Source organism: Silurus aristotelis (genome assembly GCF_946808225.1).
Source record: "Silurus aristotelis genome assembly, chromosome: 10".
Taxonomy (NCBI): Eukaryota; Metazoa; Chordata; class Actinopteri; order Siluriformes; family Siluridae; genus Silurus; species Silurus aristotelis.
The window spans coordinates 16,711,901-16,725,930 of NC_139583.1; the positions used below are offsets into that span (position 1 = coordinate 16,711,901).

General features: G+C 37.6%; 2 protein-coding genes across 4 annotated transcripts in view; both read right to left on the reverse strand.

Annotated features, from left to right (window-relative positions):
• chd2 (chromodomain helicase DNA binding protein 2) overlaps positions 1 to 3,214 on the reverse strand; it is a 77,524-nt gene extending 74,310 nt beyond the window's left edge. For both annotated transcript variants that reach the window (XM_083552581.1, XM_083552579.1), the window contains exons 1-3: positions 2,991 to 3,214; positions 1,632 to 1,675; positions 1,465 to 1,521 (exon numbers count right to left, since the gene is read on the reverse strand). In XM_083552581.1, coding sequence (XP_083408707.1) covers positions 1,465 to 1,521; positions 1,632 to 1,660 — 86 coding nt within the window. In that variant the 5' untranslated portion in view covers positions 1,661 to 1,675; positions 2,991 to 3,214. The remainder of the gene's footprint in view (positions 1 to 1,464; positions 1,522 to 1,631; positions 1,676 to 2,990) is intronic.
• The window catches only part of LOC310732306 (uncharacterized protein), a 1,052,581-nt gene that overhangs the window by 390,976 nt on the left and 647,575 nt on the right, over positions 1 to 14,030 (reverse strand). The window lies entirely within an intron of this gene.

Here is a 14,030-nt window from a genome sequence, read left to right on the forward strand (position 1 = left end):
TTCATATGTAGAATGAACATATCTGTATACAGTCAATTACTGAAACAGAAACAGCTGTGTAGGAGAATAAAAACTGGGTAAGGAACAGCAAAGTTCACTAAAGGTGAGGTTGTGGAAGGTTTTATGTCACAGCTCATACACCACGGCAAGACTGAGCACAACAAGAGACAAGGTGCATCATCAAAGTCTCTTGAAGGCAAGATTTCAAATGAGACTAGGGTTTTGATGTGTGCTATTCAAGCTATACTGCAAAAGCTTTTTTAGCTTAATAAAGCAGATGAAATTCACACCATGCTTCCGTTCCTTCAACATCAGACGATGTCCAGCAGAGCCATCAGCTAAGAACTAGCGGAAGTTATACACACCCAGGTACACACATCTACTGTCCAAAAGTGGTCTTCATAGAAGAATGGCCAAAAAGCCAAACCTCCAACGTGGAAACAAGGTTGTGCATGAAACCATAGGAACTAGGGGAATATATACATAGGAAAGGGCAGAAGGTACTCTGGATGGAGGAGTCAAAATATGAGGACGAGTTGAAATATTTGGCTGTAGCAAAAAGGAAAATTGTCAGCAGAAGGGCTGGGGAGTGGTACAATAATAAGTGTCTGCAGGCAACAGTGAAGCATGGTGGAGGTTTCCTGAACATTTGGGGCTGCATTTCTACAAATGAATTTGGAGATTTGAATAGAATAAATGATGTCCTCAATGCTGAGAAATACAGGCAGGTACTTATTTATCATGCAATATGCTAAGAAGGGCATCTAATTGGCCACAAATTTATTCTGCAGCAGAACAAAGACTCCTGGAAGTAAAGGTTTGACCCCCCTCAAAGCCCTGATCATCCAGTCTGTCTGGAATAACATGATGACACATCAGGATTTGAGGCAGTCTACAGACACAGATCTGTGGTTAATACTCAAACATCAACCTACCTGTTAAGTTCCTTCAAAACCTGTGTGCAAGGGCACCTAGAAAAAATTATTTGGAATTTTCTTTTGTTCATTTACTTTCTATTTTGGTAATTGATAAAAAAAAAAAAAAAAAAAAAAAAAGAAATTGTTACTTCCATTTTGGAAGAATTCTGAATTTGCATAAGTTTCACACTTGCCTAAAACTACGGCACAGTACTGTATATAAGCAACTGCAAGAACAAAATATATAAATTATACAGCTGACCTGTAGCACTGATCTGCTCATCTTCTAGTTAGTTGTGCATTAGTGCACACTAGTAAGAGACCAACAAGTACTAGTGCACTAAGCAAAAAGCCCATCAAAAATATCCTGCAAATTCAGCCATGTATATATTTTAATTTTTAAGCTGAATCTTGTAGTAATGAGGATGATGCAATTGGTTAAGATTGCAATTTAGTTTTAATTATTTAACAAAACAGAATCAATAAGGCATTATATTCTATATTTGCTAAAAATCAGTTAAAAATTGTCCAGAAGTTTAATACTTACACGAGATTCTTCCATTCCATTATCTGCCCCATCTTCACAAGTATGTAGAACAGGTTCCTTAAAACATAAAATAAAACACTCATTTTCCTGATGTAGAGTTTGCCCTAATGGTACTAATTAATTGACAACCACATTTAATATAAATTAGAATAACTGGGTACACTTACATAATTCTAGATTGGGACTCTTTGGTCATTGTCAAATGGTGTGTCTGTATAGGAAAGATGCAAATGTTTCAATAAGAGTTAGACATACAGGTCTGACCTAAGCATTATACCAGTTTATTGATAGTAAATAAATTATTACATTTGTCCTTATGGGAAACACTGAAGTATGTAAATGGGCAAGAAATTGTATTGTATATACCTAAGGTTGTATACATTTTAATACTTTAACGTGTGGCATCCTGAACATTAGAAATGCCACCCAAATCTAATCTAATCTGAACATTAGAAATGCCACCCAAACCCAAGTTTTAATAATAAAGAATACAAACCAAATACAACAAAAATACTGCTAACTACAAGAAGTTAAAAAAAAAAATACACATGAACCTATTTGTTACGAACAATTCAAATGTATATGCAATTTTACAGTGTGGACAATAGAAACATTATTGGGAGAACATGACTAGTGAAAGATTTTTATAATGTTTTTGTTAATCTAGGTTCTGAAAAATGAAAAATATTTGAACATACATAATTAAACATACAATCATAAATAAGACAAAATGTAGGGTTGGGGAACCCTGAAATTGTTGAAGAAAATGGTAGTATTCTGCACCACTAAGGGTTAAAAGCCAACACCCTGGTATTTAAAATCTAAGAAAATACTGAATAAACAGTAAAAGCTGAGCAAATGTAACATCGCACTTTTAACACCGTCAAATGGAGAAACAGATGTAGTACATTTACTGACTTCTTGAAGAAATTAACATTAACAAATATTAAATCCCAATGCTTCCAGCAAATGTTTATTATTGAAGAATTACTTATTTGCATTTAAAGTAAAAGAATAAATATAACAACGTGTGCGTGCGTATATATATATATATATATATATATATATATATATATATATATATATATATATATATATAATTTAAAAGGCACATACATAAAAAATATCTTTTCCGAAATATTTGTCAACCTAACTTAACCGACTTCTATATTATACTGGACTACATTTATTTTATTTTTTTTTAACCCACATACAGTCCTGACAAGGACGTGCGTCCTTTGAAGGACAAAGCAGTTTAAATGCGTAGTCAGTAAAAGTCTGTTTTTACTTCGTTAATTTTTCCTTCATGTTCTCGTTAATACTAAAACAGGATCTTGATCTTGTATTTCACTATATACTTACATCATATGTTGTACACTTAATCGACTGGAAACATTTTCACGACTACGCTGGCCACATCATGGCCATTTTTTCACAACAGTGAACCTTCTCGTTTTCCACCATATTGGAATAACTTAAACTCGTCTTAAAACGAGAGCACACTTTGCTCGGCAACAAAATCTTACCAAGATCCAAAAGCGATGTCCAACTTTGTCGTTTGAACAGAAAGATATCGTGTTTCTTTTCCAAGTCTGCTGGATCTTGTGTCGGACCTGTCATCGCAACATCGTCTTCTCGCCATTTTTCTCCGCTGTAGTCGACTAGGTTCTCCGTTGTGCTTCTTCTCGCCCGCAGCCTGTGCAGTGCTCCTGTCGAGGTGGGTGGAGCCTCTACTGGGGCATAAGGACCACAACTTCCGCTTGATGGGGTATTATGGGTAGAAGAAGCTGCTGCGTAGTTGTTTTTTAAAACGCAAAGTTTAAAATGAGATTTAAGATTTAAAATTGAACGCCATGGGGGAATGAGTCTTTTATTTATTTTTATGCTTAATGGTTAAATAGTTTGGATATGTACAACCTTTATTAAATAAAAATGGAAATGGTGAAAATTCAAAGAAGGGTTTAATAGGGTGAGAGACAGGAAATAACTTTAAAAAAGTGACACTGCCAAAGCTTCTTTCTTGATCTCACTGATAAATGTGACAAGCTTAATGTAAATACATAAAACATTACTGAGCAGGTGTGCACACACCTTTTCAGCATGCAAGCTACTTATAAAATGACCAAGTTAAAATGATCTACCTACTATAAAAATGCATAAATCAATGTTTTTTTTTTTTTTTTATGTCATGCGATCTATCCACACTACCTTTGCGATTGACCGGTAGATCGCGATCGATGTATTGGGCTACAGGTTATGGACAAAAGATTGCATAACAAAAAATTCTGACTATACAATTAAAATGCTGCCATTTATATTTTGGATATTTGGGCATTTGTTAAAAAAAAGAATCCAAATAAACACAGTGCATTGAAATTTATAATGAAATCTTTACAATTATTATTGCATAAATACAGGCAATCGGCAGAAAATACTTAAGGGCTGGGTCATTTTTATACATTTGTTTTTTAATCTGTCACAACCCAGCCATTAGGGATGCACAAGCCAGTGCACTCGTAGTGCCGGTCCCAAGCCCGGGTAAATGGGGAGGGTTGCGTTAGGAAGGGCATCCAGCGTAAAACATGTGCCAAATCAAATATGCGGATCACAAATAAGAATTTCATACCGGATCGGTCGAGGCCCCGGTTAACAACGAACTTTGTATGAAAGTTAATGTCACTGTGCAGTTGGGACTCTGGCAAGACTCGCTATGGCAGCATAACTAAAAAGGAGAACCAGAAGGTAACACAGACATGAGGGATCTTTGGGATAATAGACGCCACCACACCACCATCAACGAACCTGAGTGAACGTGAGAGAGTGAGGGGATGACAGCATACACATATCCCAGTTCACCAAACACTCTATATCCATGTTCCCTCCAGATCTGCTCCTTCACCTAAGAAAAATTACAATAAAAGGCTTGACTAAATTAATAAGTTTTCAACCTCGACTTGAACACTGAGACTGTGTCTGAGTCCCAAAACTAATTCGAAGGCTGTTCCATAACTGTAGGGCTTTATAAGAGAAAGATCTGCCTGCTGTAATCTTCATTATTTGAGGTGCTATGTAATCGGAAAGTTTACTTTTAGCTGCACGTGGTCTTAGTAAAAGTACTTCTGTCTTATCCGAGTCTGTTACCTGCAATAAACTAAAGAAGAACATATGTGCCATTCTGTGTGCTTTGTAATTCTTCCCTGATCAAAAAAGACACCACGGTCATCGTAGATCGCATGGAAAACCTCTCCAAGGATTAAGTTTTTGAAGACGTGTGCGTGTGTGTGGGTGAAAATGAATAAAATATTCAATATCATGAAGCATGAGCACAGTGAATATGGAACACAAAGATCAAAAACATACGGTGACAACAACAAATGAAAGTATTTTGAAGTTGGTATATTTCTGCTTTTTACTGTGGATGTAAATCAGGTGCACAGAGGTGCAATGGTCTGTGGAAAAAGTAGTCCCTGTTGAGAATCCTGAAACCAGGATAATAGTTCCTAGAATAGCAAAGTCCACTAAAGGCGGTAGAGCATTTTCACATTTAGCTCCCAAACTTTGGAATAGTCTTCCTGACAGTGTTCGGGGCTCAGACACACTCTCCCAGTTTAAGTACAGATTAAAACATATATTTTTAGCAAAGCCTACACATAACATACGTCTCACATCATAAACCTGTGCTCCAGAAAATCTGATCACATGTACATTATCAACTTGTGCTGTTAATATCATGAACAGCAGCTACGCTAATTGCTATCCACTGCTTCTCTTTCTCTCCCCATTCCCGAGGCTTCCTGAGGTTTGGCCAGCTCCAGTCACGTCCCACCTCGCGAAGATTATGGACTTTAAAGAAGTAGATGCCGAACTCGCAAACATCCTGAACCATCTAGAGACGTACCAGTGCCAATTGGATCCCGCTACATGTGTGGAGTTTTGACATTGGACCTCCTGGAGTGTTTAAAGGCTCTGGTATGGAGAAGCTTTTGCTGGATCTGTGATGATCACAAATGTTGAGCTCAGTAGCTCCTACTTTTATACCAAAGACTAAAGATCCAATAGACACTGAACAGACAACATAGGAATGTGTGTTTGGAGATTTAGTGTGAGGCCCATCTTAACATTAGCAATGGTTAATCATTTATGATTCAGTAACTTACACCAGGACATAAGATGTTCTTCATGGGAACAGGATCGGTGATATAAACTGCAAATGAAAAGATTAAGAAAAAAAACAAAAAACAACAAATTCCATTTTATTTCGTCCCTACATGCATATTATCCTTCATCATTACCACTCCAATCAAGAACTTTATGGCCTTCAAACATGGCAACATACAAAGTAAAATTCTAACAATCAATCCTTAAGCAAAGTGATGTTCAACACTTGTAAACAAATTTTTTATCTTTTCAAAAAACTTTGCTCAACATTTATATCACGTTCTCCAAGACATCATGAGGCTAATGTTTCTTAGTGCTTATCCAGTAACAAGTCTATAAACATCATTTGCAGGTATACATAACAGTTCCCTTCTCTGTATAAAGTGTTCAAAGAGAATTTGAAATGTAATTACCACTATCAAATTTTGACATAGAGCAGGTATCAGAGTAAGCTAAAGAAAACAGTTATGTCAGTTAGATCTTCACCCCAGAGGTTGCCCCCTTTCTACTATAAATAAAGGATCTTTCCATGGCTCTCAGCTGTTACAGCCCTGAGTACTCACTTCATCAATTGTTAAGCTTTTAGCCAATATATGTTTTACTTTAGAAGCAAAAGCTATAACCAACAGGTATCATATGTGTGAAATCTATCTGTAGGTGTTGGAAGGGTGGCTCAGGAAAAGTAAGTGCAGTATGTTGTACAGGCACAATATCTGGTATATTGGAAATAAATGAATTGAACAGCATTTAAAAGGCCACCTATGAGATTAGAATATGCTATAGGTTTTAAAATGTCTTTGCTTCCATGTTTTGGCAAAATTAGGCACAATGCTATAAGCATACTTAGAAACACTGTATATATTCATTGCTTTACCTTCAGACAGCTGACATGCTCTTGTAAGTGCCATCAACTCTGCAGATTGTGCAGATGTGTATGTTAATGACTTATCTTCATCTATTTCATCAGGTAGTCTTACAACCACATATCCACATAAATATACAACATCAGTTTTGAATGCGAACCATGTGTTTAAGGCAATCATGTGCATCTAGCAGATCACGCAGCGCTACTACAGCTGAATGTGGCTGAGAAGAAGGCTTTTTTTTTCTGTCGCCAAGAGTGTGGTTTCATAACCAGATCTACATTTTTCTGTCATATGTTGTGTTCTGAGGTTATGTAAAATAGTTATTACCTGATTTGAGATGTGAAGTATCAAAGGATGTGACAGCACCTTTTACTCAGCATCAGAGGGAACACACACAAATATAAGGGCATCCACTTTGCTATGTTGTCTAAAGATTTGGAAAGATAAGCAACAGGGAGACATATGTCACTGTGTTCCTGGGCCAGAATCCCTGCAGCTGAGCCACCACTTTTGTGCACATAGAAGTGAAAAGGCTTAGTATATTTTGGAAAACCTAAAACTGGAGCAGAATGTATAGCCTCCATGAGGGCAGTAAGTCTTTCAGTCATTTCATGAGTCCACAGAATGAGATGTGATGGAGGAGCTTTGTGATCAATAGCATTACGCAAAGCTTTGTCATGAAGTGCAAGTAGTTAATCAGTTCCAAGAAGCTCTGCATCTGTTTTACAGTCTGAGATCTTGAAAACATAGTTACAAGCTGTACTCGGTCCTGTCATACCTTACGTTGGCCTTCTGAGATCACATGTCCTGATATGAGACCTTCGCTTCACCCATTGTAGTTTCTGCCGTGAAGCTTTAAATCTAGCCTGAGCCAGGACATTGCAGACGACCACTGAAGCTTTGTGACAGTCCTGGTTACTTCTCTAAATTCCAAAGCAACTCTAAAAAAGGCAGAACAAAGATCAATCAAAGTAAAAAGAAATCTGTGAGTTGCTGGTATAGGATTAACAATGGTAGCTACATCAGGCACCAAAAGAACTAATGGAATAACTATATTATTAATCTCTCCTAAATCTTGTGTTAGCCTCAGATTTTTTTTTTTATCTGCCTTCAAGACTGGATTAACTGGTGTGTTTTCATGAGTGCATGATACGGTTTTACCTGGATTAAACCTGCCTCGTTCTTGTGAGAGGCCCATAATTTAGGGTAAACATCACCTAAATTTGGTTCATCAGGCAAGACTTCTGTACTATCGAGAAAGAAATCTTCCAGATGTGGCTGTGGGTTAGTTGAGAGCATGAGGACAGAAGGAAAAGACAATGTTCAATGGTTTCCAAAAACAGAATCTCCATTCCCATTAAATGCATCAAATCTCTTTCTAAAAGGTTCAAAGCCAAGTTTGGAATTATTGTAAAGCTATGATAAAAACTTCTATCAGTCAGTGTCACAACAGGTAAAGGGTGTGTTACAGGACATGTAATTGGAACTAACTATTCCCTAATAGATGTACTTGTCTTTCTCTTAAGACCTCCTCCATGAGTTTTGTGCTGAGGCTGGAATACGCCACTTCCTGTTGCAGTGAAAAATTTACCACAACGAATTCTTCCCACAAGAAAAAAATGATCATTAATTGAATAACAATTAATGCACAACCAAGACACGACACACATGCAGCCATTTTTACCTAGTGAATCGGACAATCCCAGCAAGCAATGACGTATCAAATAACTTACCTTGATTTGTGATTTCCCTGTGGAAATTGCTGGATGAGTTCTTTTTCAGTTTAATGCAGATAACAAACAAGTGTATATATATATATACAGTGAGAAAAATAAGTATTTGAACACCCTGCTAAAATTGTCATCATAGGTGCATGTCCAATGTGAGAGACATAATCTAAAAAAATAAATCCCGAAATCACAATATATGATTTTTAAACTATTTATTTGTATGATACAGCTGCAAATAAGTATTTGAACACCTGAGAAAGTCAATGTTAATATTTGGTACAGTAGCCTTTGTTTGCAATTACAGAGGTCAAACGTTTCCTGTAGTTTTTCACCAGGTTTGCACACACTGCAGGAGGGATTTTGGCCCACTCCTCCACACAGATCTTCTCTAGATCAGTCAGGTTTCTGGCCTGTCGCTGAGAAACATGGAGTTTGAGCTCCCTCCAAAGATTCTCTATTGGGTTTAGGTCTGGAGACTGGCTAGACCACGCCAGAACCTTGATATGCTTCTTACAGAGCCACTCCTTGGTTATCCTGGCTGTGTGCTTTGAGTCATTGTCATGTTGGAAGACCCAGCCTCGACCCATCTTCAATGCTCTAACTGAGGGAAGGTGGTTGTTCCCCAAAATCTTGCAATACGTCGCCCCGGTCATCCTCTCCTTAATACAGTGCAGTCGCCCTGTCCCATGTGCAAAAAAACACCCCCAAAGCATGATGCTACCACCCCCATGCTTCACAGTAGGGATGGTGTTCTTGGGAAGGTACTCATCATTCTTCTTCCCCAAACACGTTTAGTGGAATTATGACCCAAAAGTTCTATTTTGGTCTCATCTGACCACATGACTTTCTCCCATGACTCCTCTGGATCATCCAAATGGTCATTGGCAAACTTAAGAGGTGCCTGGACATGTGCTGGTTTAAGCAGGGGAACCTTCCGTGCCATGCATGATTTCAAACCATGACATCTTAGTGTATTACTAACAGTAACCTTGGAAATGGTGGTCCCAGCTCTTTTTAGGTCATTGACCAGCTCCTCCCGTGTAGTTCTGGGCTGATTTCTCACCTTCCTTAGGATCATTGAGACCCCACGAGGTAAGATATTGCATGGAGCCCCAGTCCGAGGGAGATTGACAGTCATGTTTAGCTTCTTCCATTTTCTAATGATTGCTCTAACAGTGGACCTTTTTTCACCAAGCTGCTTGGCAATTTCCCCGTGTGTACTTGTAATTGTGGATGTGTACAATTTTGTCTCTAGTGTCTTTGGACAGCTCTTTGGTCTTGGTCATGTTAGTAGTTGGATTCTTACTGATTGTATGGGTTTGAACAGGTGTCTTTATGCAGCTAACGACCTCAAACAGGTGCATCTAATTTAGGATAATAAATGTAGTGGAGGTGGACATTTTAAAGACAGACTAACAGGTCTTTGAGGGTCAGAATTCTAGCTGATAGACAGGTGTTCAAATACTTATTTGCAGCTGTATCATACAAATAAATAGTTTAAAAATCATATATTGTGATTTCTGGATTTTTTTTTTAAGATTATGTCTCTCACAGTGGACATGCACCTACGATGAAAATTTCAGACCCCTCCATGATTTCTAAGTGGGAGAACTTGCAAAATAGCAGGGTGTTCAAATTCTTATTTTCCTCACTGTATATATATATATATATATATATATATATATATATATATATATATATATACACACACACACATACAGTATATATGTTTGCCCTTAAGCACATAAGCATTTATTTTGCTCATTTGTATATATATGCATATATATATATATATATATATATATATATATATATATATATATATATATATATATATATATATATATATATATACATACATACATATATATATATGTATATATATATATATATATATATATATATATATATATATATATATATATATATATATATATATATATATATGTATGTGTATATATATATATATATATATATATATATATATATATATATACACACATATATACACACTGGGGAAAAAACCTGAGTGTTCTTGATTGGGTAGGAAGACATAATAACCAGAGATGTATGAGCCCAGACACCTTATATATTTGCATCTTAAAGATCCATAGACGAAATATCTTCAAGCTAATTTCTTCAAGCAAAGCTGTGTAAGCTTACCTGGCCCTATGTGAAAAGAGTAATTGCTGATTTAGCATTTTTTTGGAAGCTGAGTTATAAATTCACTTGCTATACCCAGGCCTGATTACTGCCAGGCCTTTTAAATCAAGAAATCACTTAAATAGATTCTGTCTGACAAAGTAAAGCATGTTAAAATATCTTTTTAACAAGCAACACATAATTCTGCAATCTATAGAAATTCAAGAACAGATGAGAAACAAAGTAACTGACATGTAGCAGTGTTGAAAGGGTTAAACATAGAAAAAACCTGAAACAGTGGTGAAACCTCTGCGGAGTGGCAGGCCAAAAAATAACTCAACTAAGTACAACGACACATCCAGGAGCTCATAAAAAACAACAAAAAAAAAAAAACCAGAACATCTAAAGAACTGCAGGCCTCACTTGCCTTAATTAACGCCAATGTTCATCAGAATCAGGTTTTTTAGCCAAGTGTGTTGACACACAAGGAATTTGGTTCAAGCTGTTGGTGACTCTCAAAAGTACAGACATAATTAACACTATACATTTAGTTTAGACTACACAAGACAATACAAACTATATACAGAAAATACAGACAATATAAGACAATACAGACTGGGTCTGTGATGGTCTGGGTCTGCTTTACAGCTTCAGGACCTGGACAACTTTCCATAACTGATGGAACCATCAGTTCTGTGGTCCTCCATGAAATCCTGAAAAAGAATGTCCAGCATGACCTCAAGCTCAAGGGCATTTGGATTATGCAGCAGGACAGTGATCCGAAACACCAGCATGCCTATCTCTGATAGGCAAATAAAATGTAGGTCTTTAAGTCCAGACTTAAGTCTTTTAAGAGGGTCCCCTGGTGGTCTAGTGGTTAGGCTGCGGCGCTCTCACAGCTGCGGCCCGGGTTTGATCCCCGGTCAGAGAACCAACCCCAGCCACTCTTAGTGCCGGTCCCAAGCCTGAAAAAATGGGGAGGGTTGCGTTAGGAAGGGCATCCAGCGTAAAAACATGCCAAATTAAACATGCGGATGACCCGTAATGGGAGAAGCCGACAGACTTAAGTTACTTTTTTTTTTACTTAAGTCTTTTAACAAACCCATCTTTTGGAAACTTATATATATATATATATATATATATATATATATATATATATATATATATATATATATATATATATATATATATACAGTGAGGAAAATAAGTATTTGAACATCCTGCTATTTTGAAAGTTCTCCCACTTAGAAATCATGGAGGGGTCTGAAATTGTCATCGTAGGTGCATGTCCACTGTGAGAGACATAATCTAAAAAAAAAAAAATCCAGAAATCACAATGTATGATTTTTAAACTATTTATTTGTATGATACAGCTGCAAATAAGTATTTGAACACCTGTCTATCAGCTAGAATTCTGACCCTCAAAGACCTGTTAGTCTGCCTTTAAAATGTCCACCTCCACTACATTTATTATCCTAAATTAGATGCACCTGTTTGAGGTCGTTAGCTGCCTAAAGACACCTGTCCACCCCATACGATCAGTAAGAATCCAACTACTAACATGGCCAAGACCAAAGAGCTGTCCAAAGACACTAGAGACAAAATTGTACACCTCCACAAGGCTGGAAAGGGCTACGGGCAGCTTGGTGAAAAAAGGTCCACTGTTGAAGCAATCATTAGAAAATGGAAGAAGCTAAACATGACTGTCAGTCTCCCTCGGACTGGGGCTCCATGCAAGATCTCACCTCATGGGGTCTCAATGATCCTAAGGAAGGTGAGAAATCAGCCCAGAACTACACGGGAGGAGCTGGTCAATGACCTGAAAAGAGCTGGGCCCACCGTTTCCAAGGTTACTGTTGGTAATACACTAAGACGTCATGGTTTGAAATCATGCATGGCACGGAAGGTTCCCCTGCTTAAACCCGCACGTCTTATGTTTGCCAATGACCATTTGGATGATTCAAAGGAGTCATTGGAGAAAGTCAGGTGGTCAGATGAGACCAAAATAGAACTTTTGGGTCATAATTCCACTAAACGTGTTTGGAGGAAGAAGATTGATGAGTACCATCCCAAGAACACCATCCCTACTGTGAAGCATGGGGGTGGTAGCATCATGCTTTGGGGGTGTTTTTCTGCACATGGGACAGAGCGACTGCACTGTATTAAGGAGAGGATGACCGGGGCCATGTATTGCGAGATTTTGGGGAACAACCTCCTTCCCTCAGTTAGAGCATTGAAGATAGGTCGAGGCTGGGTCTTCCAACATGACAATGACCCGAAGCACACAGCCAGGAGTGGCTCTGTAAGAAGCATATCAAGGTTCTGGCGTGGCCTAGCCAGTCTCCAGACCTAAACCCAATAGAGAATCTTTGGAGGGAGCTCAAACTCCGTGTTTCTCAGCAACAGGCCAGAAACCTGACTGATCTAGAGAAGATCTGTGTGGAGGAGTGGGCCAAAATCCCTCCTGCAGTGTGTGCAAACCTGGTGAAAAACTACAGGAAACGTTTGACCTCTGTAATTGCAAACAAAGGCTACTGTACCAAATATTAACATTGACTTTCTCAGGTGTTCAAATACTTATTTGCAGCTGTATCATACAAATAAATAGTTAAAAAATCATACATTGTGATTTCTGGATTCATTTTTTCTTAGAATATGTCTCTCACAGTGAACATGCACCTACGATGACAATTTCAGACCCCTCCATGATTTCTAAGTGGGAGAACTTGCAAAATAGCAGGTTGTTCAAATACTTATTTTCCTCACTGTGTATATATATATATATATATATATATATATATATATATATATATATATATATATATATATATATATATATATATACACACACATACATACAGTATATATGTTTGCCCTTAAGCACATAAGCATTTATTTTGCTCATTTGTATATATGCATATCTAAAGACAAATTTCCAAAAGATGGGCTTGGTTATTAATTGTATTGCAAAAAAATTGTATTGGAACGGGTTACATGTTCCATTATAGAAATGTAGCACAACAATGAGACAAAACACTATTGTAAAAGTAAAGGTGCTTTATACTTGCCACATGTACATTACAACACATTGAAATTGATTCTTCACATGTTAGCAAGCTGGGGACAGAGGGCAGGATCAGCCATGGTTCGGCATCTCTGGAGCAGATAGGGTTAAGTGCTTTGCTCAAGGTCCCCAACAGTGGCAGCTTAGCAGTGCTGGGCCTTGAACTTCTGACCTTATGAGCCGTAACAACTGAACCACCACTGCCATGTACATGAAACATAGACACAGAAGCCATAACCTGAACTTGAACAATCAATGACAACCATGTAATAACAAAAGCAAGACACGCAGAGGTATGGCAGGGTACTATTCTAGAACACACATACAGTGGTTTACCTCAGCAGGGCACTGAGGCATGGCCGCATCTTCTACGGGAGGTGGTTGCCATTGGGTCGCTGTAAAAATTCTTATTTATTTTAGTCTATGCTATTCAGTGTACATCAAAAAACACCCAACAACAGTTAACAGAAACAGACTTGTAGCTTCAAGTTTCCGCTGTATGTTTGTATCTGTCTGGTTGTGGGAGTTTATGAGAGCACACAAATACAGTACAGACTTAAGTAAAGTGGCCATAATAAAGCAGGCGAGAATCATCACGCGTTACCT